General features: G+C 27.3%; 1 protein-coding gene across 1 annotated transcript in view; it reads right to left on the bottom strand.

Annotated features, from left to right (window-relative positions):
* Window positions 1–1,891: 1,891 nt before the first annotated feature.
* The window catches only part of LOC107444223 (protein amalgam-like), a 70,070-nt gene continuing 59,222 nt past the window's right edge, over window positions 1,892–12,739 (bottom strand). Inside the window, exons 7-9 of the mRNA XM_071180000.2 lie at window positions 10,588–10,684; window positions 4,063–4,236; window positions 1,892–2,650 (exon numbers count right to left, since the gene is read on the bottom strand). Of these exons, the coding sequence (XP_071036101.1) occupies window positions 2,373–2,650; window positions 4,063–4,236; window positions 10,588–10,684 (549 nt within the window). The 3' untranslated portion in view covers window positions 1,892–2,372. The remainder of the gene's footprint in view (window positions 2,651–4,062; window positions 4,237–10,587; window positions 10,685–12,739) is intronic.

The following is a 12,739-nucleotide window of genomic DNA, read 5'->3' as shown; positions in this document are numbered from 1 at the left end:
GTTCTAATTATCGTATTTTAGGCTCAATATTTTACAATTTTAAACAGAATATGAAGCTTAGTAATTTAATAATTTAGCGAAAATATTTGCTTAGTTAATTTTTTTCAAAAAAAAAAGAATTGTATTATGTTTAGAAATTGTAATATTTTCCTGTAATACTTTAATATTTTTGCAAAAAAAAAAAGAATTGTATTATGTTTAGAAATTGTAATATTTTCTTTGAAGGAAAATAAAAAAAAGTATTAGGAAAAAAAAGTTATACACTTGAGTATAAAAGAATACTCTTGAGTTATAATAATTTTTTTGATGCTATTTTACCCTGTTATGTTATTTAAGCAAATTTAATATTTTTTGCATTAGTGTCTTTCCCGTTTTCATATAAAAACTATTAAAATGATAATTTTTTATTTAAGTAAAATATACCATTGTAATATTGTTTTAGGTAGTTAAAATTTATGAAGTAATATTTTATGGAAAATAAATTATTTTACTTTAACCAGTAATGCTTGAATACTTGAAAAATATTGAAAAGTGAAAGTGACAATTTTACTGCAGATTTCAAATTCAAAATTAAATATAACTGTCCAAACTGAATTCAAATTGCTTGTAACATTAAACCTAACAAAATTAATTTGGTGAATGGGCATGTTCGGAAGTTGAAGTGATGTTAAATATAAACTCATAATACGTTCAGGTATGTATAGCTTTATCAAATCTCATTAAGCATTAACTATTTCTATTGAATTAAACATATTATTAATAGTTAGTAAATTAAATTTGTTACATTAACAGAGTTATAGGTGCTAAGGATTTTGCTGCATGATTAACTATTCCCATTTAATTGAAAACATTATTAATATTAAATAAATAAATTCGCTCGTTAAATTAATTTACAAAAGGTATATATATAGTTATGCTTAAGACCTTAAGATTTTTTTAAAAAATAGCAGATTTACTTATAAATTAATAAGTCTTCAAAAAGTAATTAGAAAAAACAAAATGCACCACCGTTTTTACTTAAGGTTAACGGAACTAATAAGATAAATGACTTCTTCTATGATTGCTTGGAAAAGAATTATAATGCATGATGTTTTATTTTAACATATACACCGCAGCCAGAATCACAATTCAGTGCTTAGGATTTGGAGCATCATTTTATAATTACAAACATTTAGTGTTACACATAAGCAGAGATGATATTTTCATTTCACTTTTGCGATGAAAAATAGAAAACGGAAGATAAAAATGTTTTGTCCATTTGAGATGAAATATTTTGTTCTTCTTATAAATGCTTTGTAAGTATGCGATTTAGTGTTAAAATTTGGCAACAATACACGCATTGTACATGGTAAAAAATTCTTGGTCAAATTATAGTAAAAAGTACCGTCACTTTAGGTAAATCTTCCATAAAATCCATTTTGTCGTAAAATCCATTTTACCGCACAATCCACTTTACCACAAAATACATTTTAACGTAATATCCATTCTTACTGTAAAATAAATTCTACCACAGAATTCAGTATACCATAAAATATTATAACGAAATTTCTACTGTAAATACGGTGATGCTATGATTTTACTGTAATTTTATTTTGTATTATGTCATAACTGGCATTGAACAGCCAATCCAATTCTGAACTGACGACTATCAATGTTCAACTCTGTTGCCCTGTAGTTTTGAACCAAACTAAGAAGACAAGTAAACTCCTCATTCAAACATTAGGACAAACTGATCTTCAGTGAGTAATTATTGACGGAACTAACCCACATTTGCGTTGCATGGAGAGGATATCACGAACACCTCTCATGGTTTTCCCGAGGGCAAGTTTATTTTAACCCATGATCCATTTACCATTGAGGATAATTTATTTCAGTACTGTGGTGAAAACAAGTTGGGAGCAGAATTTGCAGCAATCAGTGGTAATAGTAGTATATTCAGTGTTGTAGTAGTATATTTAGTATATCAGTATGTAGTTTGAATCTGGATCCCCTAATTAGAAGGTAAACGTTTCATTCCCTGAGGCTCTGCGGCTCCCATTTTATTACTGTAAAAATTACGATGCATCATATTTTTTGTTATATAACATTTTTGGTTAAAATGAATTATAAAGTAAAACGTACAGGCACCCTGAGTGACGATACTTTTAATCGGAATTTGATCGGAAATTTTTTACAGTGAATGCATTTCTTAAAAGAAAATGAAGTAATGTTTAGTTATTTCCCATTTCTGACACAGTTAAAAGCCTCTGTATTCATATCTCTGCTAGATAATCTATTAACAAGCTGCATACAGTTCAGCACCACGGCCTAAATAAACCTTGATCACATTGAATATCACACTCGAAAATAAAACAGCTCAATAATTTTCATTTTCAGCAATATCTGAAAAATAATCCGATATACATCCAAAACGTGACAATGCAAACGTGGAAGCTTGATAAAGACGACGAACGAATGCTATGAAATGATGCACATGATGTATTGTACGCGGAAGACAAACTATTACCGTCAACAATTGTTTCAGCAATTAAGCCTCTAGTTCTTTGGATTATTTCGTCGGAATAATTGCTATAGCCTATAGCGTTTCGGGAAGCTATTCGAATTAAGTAATCACTTTCAAAATGAAGGTCTTGTATCACAAATTTATTACCTGTAAAAATAAAAGAATTGGATATTTGAAACTGTAATTAAAACTTAGACAACATTTTTGTAAATTTAGAAAATATAGAATATTTTTTTAAGGTTATTACTATAAGTTTGAAGTTAATATTATAAGAGTGCTTTTAAAAGTTAAGCTACAGTAAAAATGAAGTTTTCCATCTCTATACATCAAATTTAATTCAATGTTTAGGCATACTTGATAAAGACCAAATTTAAAAAAAAGCTTTGTTTTTGGTGGAGTAGAAAGTCTAACTAGACGTGTGAAACAGAAGGCAAAGAAAAATTGAAGCTTTGGAATAGATTCAAATCAGATTTTCACTCTTTTTCTGCTTTATACCATCGACTTTTATTTTTTTAAACCATCCCTTTTATATTAAATCACACGTATATTTTCATTGCGTCTGTTTTACCATAAAATGTTGGAAAATAAATGAAAAACTTCCGAGAAATTTGAAAATGCATGAAATGTAGGAAAATATATTATTTATAATATATTATCCACAATACACGGAGAAAGAAAATCTGGTAAAATTACAGCATTTTATGGTAGTGACAATTTTGCTAAAAAGACAAGCATATAACTTTGGTTAATAAAACCAAAATAAACCATTCATTTGTTAATTTTTCGTTCCTTATTTTAATAGTTTACCAAGAATTCTGATTTTCAAAATTATAGATCGTATTACAGCACATTTACTAAGAAATACAAAACTAAATCATAATCGAATAAATGGTTTTTATGCCATGCTTTAAAGTATCATCGAAAAATTATCAAATTTGTCCATTTTTACCAAATTTTATCACACGTTATGAAATTATATTCTTTTGTAAATTTTAACAAAATCATTACCCAAGCGGTTTGGTAAGGGGTGTTCCTATAGAGCCAGAAACACGATACATTTTACCATATTTTGGTAGATTAAGTCTTTGTTCTGATCCTTTCAGAATTCTATTTAAATTTTACAGAAAATTATTCTAGGCAGAATGCTTTAGTAGCTTCACTTTCATTCGATACGATCTCCTAACAGGTTTTCTACTATCGTTCATTAGTTTTTCTAATCATTGCAATGACGTGATAGAAAGGCACAAGAAATGGAATACTCGTGCTTTAAACAGAATTCCTGGGTTTAAATCCCAGAGATATCTGAGCACACATTCTACATAGATATATATAGCGTTTTTTGCGTTTTCCATTGACCTTTCAGACCATTATTTTTGAATTTAAAGTAAGAAAAGTTGGAACTCTGATTACCCTTACATTTTTGTGTAGATTGTCAAGGTCCCGTATTGATAGTATAGAAATGTTATGACTGTATATCTCAAAAAAATTTTTATGGTTCCGCATTTCCCGAATACGAAATTTAAAAAAAAACACATCGAATATGCAATATTTTTTTTTACCTTCGTTAGCTTGATGATACCTTGCCTGATGCCAGTCTCTATCTGTAGTAAGCTTCCATTCAATTCTGTAACCGAGAATGGGTAAAAACTCATTCACAGAAGAAGGATAAAATGTTACTTTCAAAAATCCTGGTTCATCACTAACGACATTAAAGCTTGGAGGATCAGGAACAACTAGAAAAAAAGCACTTCTATTTTGTAAAGAATACAATAAATGAACATTAGTTTACTAACTACAGTTAAATTTTTTTAAAGAGATAAAAGGTTGGAGGTTTAAGCCACTCTAAAAGTGAGAAAAAAATAAGTGCGTAAGCACAGGGGAATGAATCATACATTTTATAAAATTACACAGCTTGCGTGAATATAAAATTAATTTTTTCGAATCAATACAAAAGAAAACGGCAACTATGTAGCTATTGTTCGACGAAGCCTTCCTTTTTCAAGCACGGAAAAAAAAGTGGATTTTTTGGTTAAAACTACCAGCACTCTGGAGTCATCATCGATAAAATTCATTTCCCCGTAAAATCCATTTAACCTTAAAACTCATTTTACAGTAAAATCCATTTAACCTTAAAATTCATTTTACCGTAAAATCCATTTAGCCTTAAAATTCATTTTACCGTAAAATAAATTTAGCCTTAAATTTCCTTTTACCTTAAAATCCATTTAATTTAAAATCCATTTTACTGTAAAGTCCATTTAATCTTAAAATTTATTTTACCATAAATCCATTAAACCTTAAAATACATTTTGAAGTAAAATCTGTTTAACTGTAAATTCAATTTAATCGTCAAATTCATATTACCGTAATAATTTATATAGTATTGTTTACAATAATATTTATATAATTACAATGATTCAGTGACTTAAATATTTAAAATAGTAAATACTGTAGTAATTACGGTAAGTCAGATTCTTTGCTCAGCAAAAATTTTACAGAAAAATGGATTTTATGGTAAAAAAGCGCCACTATCCAACATGCCGGTACATTTTACAGTAGTTTGATTCGTGTGTACGTCTATTCCAGGATTACTAATGAAATTTTAAGTTAGAATGAGAAATACAAAATTTATCCTTTCATTGATTACGTAAGTGAAGAAATACAAAATTGTGTTGGATTTTTTTTATTATAATAACTTTTGCTAAAAAGCGGATTTATGTTTTAAAAAATAAAAATTCTAGAAGAAAATCTGACGAATTTTGTTTATAATATTCCTACTTTTAAAAAATTATCTAATTATGCATATTTCTGTATATAATGCAACTTAAATAACCTGATTACATTTTTGAAGATTTGTAATGGAAAAGATTTCTATAGACTTAAAAAAATTGCTTTGGGAAAAAATAGTTTGAAGTTTTCTGAGAGCATGTTGTGGACTGTGAGATTGTGCGCAAAAATTCAGAAACTTGAGCAATTAGACATTGTTTTTGCGTGTGAAACATTGGATCTAAATTTTTAAAGTCCAACATAATTCAACATAAAGTAATGAAGTAATTCTGGAATAACTCCACAAGAAGTTAAACTCTAGGAGTTATTAAAAATTTAGATTTAATTTTAACAAAACTGATCTTAATTTATAAAAGTAAATAATGATCAATAATACCAATAATAATAAGAAATTTTCGTGCTATACAATTTAAGAAACTTTTATTTTTATGCTCGAGGAAAAGGAAAATTTTATACAATTTGAGAATTCAGATTTTAACTTCCTCGATGTCAAATACTTTAATATTAAAATGCGCGTGAAAAAAAAAACATTTTTTAAAAAAAATATTGGTTGCAAAAGTAATGGATTTTATCTTTTAATAGGTTAAACATATTAAATGGGTGAATTTTATTAAATTTGCTTGACTTATGAGTGAAGAACAAGGAGATAAAATTATTACTCTATTGAAAATTGAGTTTTATCCTTTCTTTAGTCAACCCTTACAACTTAAACTGTCCAATCTCTTCCAATGAGCCCTCAAAGGATGAAGTGTTCACGCCTGAATAGCGTGACTTGGGTTCGAATCCCAGCGATGTCTGGATACGAATTCTACTCCTTGATAGCACCGACCACAGTGCTTACGTAAAGTAATGTCAATGGTAGACGGATTATGGATTATAGTTCTCATGCCGTCTGGCTAAGCATGGGATGTTTTCGAGGTTTTCCTCACCACGTAACGCAAGTGGGGGTCAGTTCCGTCAAAAAGACTTCCACGAAGTCACATTTGTCTCAATACTTGATCCGGGAGTTCTCTTGTAGTCTGAATTGGGTTAAAACTAAAAGACTATCGAGTTGAACATTAGTAGTCATAAACCCAAAAAGTTGAGTCGGCTGTTCAACGACGATTATAAAATAAAGTAAAATCTCTCTCGATTCTTCTCATTACAAAAGAAAACTAAAAAAATAAATTTAATTTAAATATAGTAATAAAATTTTTTTTATAAATATATAATCAGAAACAAACTGAAAAAGAGTTTTAACGTATTTAAAACCATTTTAAACCATTTATGAAACTCATAAAGAGAATGGATGTAATTTTTTTATTGATTTATTTTAAGTTTAAATGATTTTTAACAAAAAAGTGATGGTTTTAAAAAAATATATAATGTTCTAGTTAGGTCTAGAATAGTGACAAAAATGATATTTCGCTTACTAGCTATTAGGTTTGTATTAGAACTAGAATGTTTTAAAGAAAGATAATTTTACACTACTGAATACAATACAATTTTAAACTACTGAATAGCATTGTATATTTGTTCACATTAAAATGTATTAAAAAAATAAAATCATTTAAAAATATTCTAAAAATAGGTTAAAACATAGTTTAAAACTTTTTATTGTTTGAAAATTAATCTCATTTACGTTTATTTTTAATATAAAGACCACTAATCACTTTCTAAGTTTACAAAGGAAATATAGTTAAAAACAGTCAAATTTTGCATATATTTGCTTTTGAAATTTTAAAGATTTATGCTTATTAGAAAAAGTAACTTATATTTAAATTTTATATTTCGTTATACTAGTTTTCAAAGAAAGGATATTGATTTATTTATTTCCTTCAAAGTTAGAAAGACAATTTTGAAAGGTTTTAAAAATAATTCAAATCACTAATAGCATGGAATTTAGTTTAAAAAATATCTTTTAAAATTCCATTATTATTGTTTTACGCTTTTTGATTTAATATAAATCTCTGTCTTAAGTCGTTACACTTTCAAGATTTTAAGAAACAGATGTGTATTTCCTATGAGAAAAATCTTAAATTTTACATTAATTCCCTTATTCGATAAAAACAAATAGATAAATTCTGACAAAATTTAAAGTGTTTAACCAGATTATAAACTTTACTTTTATTCCCGAGTGTGATTTATTGTCAGTTTTGCTATCATAAAAATAATAGCTAGTTATTTATAGTCCAAAAGACTTAGTTCAATATCTTCAATTTTCAAGCTGGAATAAATATAAAATATCCCACTCATATCCGGCTCCCAGATGTAGAGATTCCCGTTCAATCTCCGGTTTCTAAAACTGAATAAAATCTTATGTATGAATAAATGTAAGTATTGCTTTATTTTTTTTTTGCAAAGGAATTTTTGAATTCTCTAAAAAGTTTCCTAACATAATTTTTTTTCTTACAATCTACTTTTAGAAGTTTTTTGCGAATAATATGATTAAACATTTTTAAAACTAATGCTTTTATGTGCATATATGCTTTTAAAATTATAACTATTAATGTTTATAGGGAAAAGTAACCGATCCTTAAATTAAATATTTTTTCTTGCGCAAGTTTTCAAAGCAAATATTTATTTCCTAGGCAATTCGAAAGGTAATTTAAAAAGGTTTAAAAATAGTGCAAATCACTAGTCGCATAGGATTTAATTTAAAAAATATCTTTTCAAATACCATTATTGTTTCACGCTTTTTGATTTAATATAAATCTCTTTCGTAAATCGTTACTCTTTCAAGATTTTACGAAACAGATGTACATTTAATATGAGAAAAATTTCACGTTTTATTTTAATTACCTTCGATAATAACAAATGGATACATTCTGACAAAATTTAAAGTATTTAACTGGATTATAAACTTTACTTTTATTCACGCGAGTGATTCATAGCCATTTTTGCTATCATAAAAATAATAGTTAGTTATTTACTGTCCAAAAGCCTTAGTTCAATATCTTCAATTTTCAAGCTAGAATAAATATAAAATATCCCACTCATATCCGGCTCCCAGATGAAGAAATTCCCATTCAATCCTTGGTTTCTGAAGCTGAATGAAATCTTATGTATGAATAAATGTAAGTATTGCTTTATTTTCAACTTCTCAAAGAAATTTTTGAATTCTAAAAAAAAGTTTCCTAACATGAAAAAATTTCTTATAATCATCTACTTTAAAAAGTAATAAATTTTTCTTAGATTGATTGATGTTTAATTCAAACTTTTACAAATAATATTTTTTTTCAGTTTACCGTCCTCCCCCCCCTCCCAAGATATATAAAAAAAATTTAAAAGCATTTCAGATATGATATAAAAAAGCGTACGTATTGATTGACTAAGTGTAATTGTTACAATAGTCCGTTATTTATAATTACAAGCATTGATTTTTTTTAAAATCTTTGATTTCAAGTTTAAATAAATGTCAAAATTTCAGACGTAGAGATATCTATACAGATCCTGTTTTAACTTTTTAACTGTCATGACCGAAATAATCTAGAGCATAGCACTGGTGTCCCAATATGTCTCTCCCTAGTATTATTTGGGGTAATTTTTTTTTTTTAGTGCATCGTCTTTTTACACCCGTATATATATCGAGAGAAGTTTATTTCGGCTTCACCTCTTTGTTAAACTGGAGAACAATAGATGACAGAGCCTTACAGAAGATTTCAAAGAATAAAGGTTTATGTTCAAAGCGTGTGAAACTTTTTTTGTTGCCTAATGCGTCCAGTTCTTTGAAACGTTATATAGATGATTTATTTCTTAGAAAATAATTTTATTTTTTTATTTTTAGAAACAAACTTATCCCCTAGAAGCGAACGTTCCACTGCAACGCTGATTGGCAGCTGCCTCAAGCGAATATACAGTGGCAACAAAACCTTCAAATTTTTTAAATATTTCTTTTCGTTTTTATTTTGTGAAGAATTGATTAGCGTGCTGATTGACTTGTGGAGTGTTAAGTATTGCAACATTTTGTTATTTATAAGCACAAACAAAGTTTGTTTTCAAAATATTGTTAATAAATTTTAAATATTTATTAACTTCCAAGTTTAAATTAATGCGAAACATTCCGATGTAGAGAATACAATACAAATCTTATCTTAAAAACTGAAAAAAAGTTAGTATTTTTCGTTTTGTTTGATGAAGAATTTTAAAGAAGCCATGGAAATTTATTTTATAAAACAATAACATGTTTAATCTGCCTTATAATATTTTTTGTGAGTTAAGCGATTATAAAATTTTATTTCACATAAAAAATTATCAAAGCATTAAATAAATCAAAGCAAGTTTTTTCAGATTAAATAAATTGCAGAAAAACTGATCATTTTCCTTTTTTGCAATATAGAAAAGAGCAATTTTCAATTACGCTAAACAATGATTTAAAACGAAATGTTTTTAAAGGTAAATATATTTCTGGTCAATTAGATTGTAATATCTCATAACTTATCCAGAAAAAAATTATTATGGCATCTCGTGTAATATAATAATCTAGAAAGTAAGATTATAATACTTAGTTAGATTCTTCCCATGGATCGTACTCAAACCTTGCAGCAACTTATTAACATGGAATATAAGAAACATGAGAATTTCCTTTAAATGTGTTTTTACAAATAAAGCAAGAGAAAATTAATATTCACATTCGAGAAACTAGTAATTTTTAAATGCGTTTCAACAATTATGTGAAATCGTGCAAGCAGTTAAAAAAATGATCTTAATTCTTAAAAATTTTTCGTATTTAACATCCGCATTTTTCTAAACAAATAGTTTAAAAAAATCTGGCAGAATTCAATCTTCTAGAAATTTTAAAACGATTATTCCTTGAAGATTACATTGAAAAAATACTTATTGTATAGATTACAAAATATAGTAAGTGACTATGATAGCAGATACGAGGAATAATATGAGTAAGTGACAATGTCTGAGAGAATTAGTGTTATCAATTATTAAAAAAATCATTATAATAAGTAATATTTAAATACTAAAAGGATTAAAACTAAATAGAAATTCTCCCTTTAGTTTATTCAGCTTATAAAAAGTATTTTTAAAAGCATTTTAAGCTTTTAATAAATTTTTCATAGCACCCCAATTCAAAAATAATTCTCGTTATTTTAAAGAGATGAAACATAATTAGAAATTATATTTATTAGCATATTTTCAAAATGCATTTTGATAACATGTCTGATATGCGTTTCAAAATCGTTAATTAAGTCGTCAAACAACTTGGCTCAGATTAAATTGAAATTTCAAAAATGCTGTTGCAAAGTTTTTTTTAATGTAAAAAAAGGAAGAAAGAAAGAAAGAAAAAACGTCAAAAAGAAACTCACCTCCTTCTACAAGTCTAATCGTTCTTTGTATTTCACCCAAACTGTTGCTTGCAACACAAAGATAATTACCGAAAACAGAATTTTCCTTAATTTTTACCTGGAATGAAATCATTTGAAAAAATAATGATTTTAGACAAAGGAATCAGATAGTTGTTGTATCTTCATTAAAGTGATAAATTTTACTTCAAGTTGATAACTTTCATGTAATTTAAATTTTAATGATGAACAAGTACGTTAGCAATTCTAATGTTTTTAAACTTTTTTAAAGAAACATATTTTGACACAATTATGCATAACAATGCTTTTCTAAAATGATGTTTTTTAAATGAATAATTCAAAGTCACTAATGTAATGTGTGAAAAAATTAGTGGGTACACAAAATTATACGTTGCATATTTGTAATCAACAATGATTTTCTTTTAGTTCGAAATAGTTGTTGCTATTGTTTTAGTTAAAAATATTTAAATATATTCTTAACCACCTTTAATAAGTAATTTTAAAAACTTTGGGATAAATAAAGTTAAAGCTGATAATACATTAGATGATTCAAAAACTTGAAAATCATTATTAAATGAGGCGATACAAATCAGAACTTGATTCTTCTTGCAAAAATAATTTTTTTTAGCTAACAGATTTTTAAAAATGAGTACTATAAGAGAATAGATAGTAAAAAAAATGAAAAAGCTAAATCTGTTAGAGAAGAATGAATGAACTCAACTAAGGAAATAGATAAAGAGAAATGTTTTTACGTTTTACAGAAATTATTTAAATTGATTTCTAAAAATAAGAAGATGAAAAGAAATTGTTAATACATTAAATTGAGATAACAGGTAAATCAAAAGCTGAGGTAAAATCTTGTTTTATTGCTCACAGAGATTAAGCGATTATAAAAAGCAATTTGCGGAAATACTTTTAAATTTATTCGACAATCAAATTGGATTTTTCTTAATTCCTTTTTCTTCAATAAATGTTTGTTCTATTTCAAAAACTAGTTTGTATTTACAGAGAATAAATGTCAGTGCCTTATCTAAATTAATACCACTTATGGACATATAATTTTGACTTTAATTTTATGACAAAGATTAATATTATATCTTCTAATAGCTGTAATTACGAGGCACTATAAATACTCAAATATGGTATATATTATTAGTTTTCTCCGTGGTGACATAGGGGATAGAGTGCTAGCCTCCCAACGAGGTAACCCGGGTTCGATCCCAGTAATAGCTAGGACTGAAAATCTTCACCCGGTTCTCACCGACCACAGTGTTAACGTAAAATATCTTTCACAATGGTTGACGGATCGTTGGCCAGAATCCTCTTTGCCTTAGGCTAATTGTGTGAAGTTTTCATGGTTTTCCTCTCCATGCAGCGAAAATGAGGGTTAGTTCCATCAATATGTCCTCCCCGAAGGTAAACTTTTCCCAATACCTGATCCAAGAGTTTCCTTGTCTTCTGGATTACGTTAAAAATCATAAAACTACCGAGTCGAACATTGGAGACATAAACTCAAAATTCGGCCGGCTGTTCAACGATTGTTATAAAATAAAATAAAATTATTAGGTTTGAAAAGTCACATTAAATATAAATTTCGTTACATCAAGTAGAGTTCTGTAGTAATGTAGAGAAAACTGTAATTATGTAGAGTTCATTATCGGAATATGTATACATAAAAAAGATGTTTAATCCGACGGAAATATTGGAGTATCCTTAAATCCCAGAGCGGAGTGATAATGATGCAAAAAGCTAATGAGGATATTTATTTTTACTTTAACATTTTTACATAAGTTTTGAAGGCAATAGTTTCAATAACAAATAAAAATACATATTTGAAGTACAATAACAAATTTTTGACTTGACTTGGCATCTAAATTTTCGTCCTTTTAATAATATTTTATTTTTCTAAGATTAAAGCACCGGAACATACAAATTTCCCAATCAGTTAGTTGGCAATTGGAAGCAAAATTTCGTTCAAAAGCTTTATAAATCGCTTTCATCGAACTAAACTGAGTGACCAGAATTAGGCCTTTAAGGTCTAATTTTCCATTTATTTTTAACTTTGGCACCGTCTTTATGCATTTGGCATCCTCTCTATCGTACCCTCTTGAATGCATTTACTTATACACAATGCAAATGTCATAAACACTTTTCC

This window comes from Parasteatoda tepidariorum, chromosome 1 (genome assembly GCF_982258835.1).
Source record: "Parasteatoda tepidariorum strain Cologne lab strain chromosome 1, Ptep-v5.0, whole genome shotgun sequence".
Classification (NCBI taxonomy): Eukaryota; Metazoa; Arthropoda; class Arachnida; order Araneae; family Theridiidae; genus Parasteatoda; species Parasteatoda tepidariorum.
The sequence above is the reverse complement of the archived record's forward strand: the minus strand, read 5'-3'. Positions and strand labels throughout refer to the sequence as shown.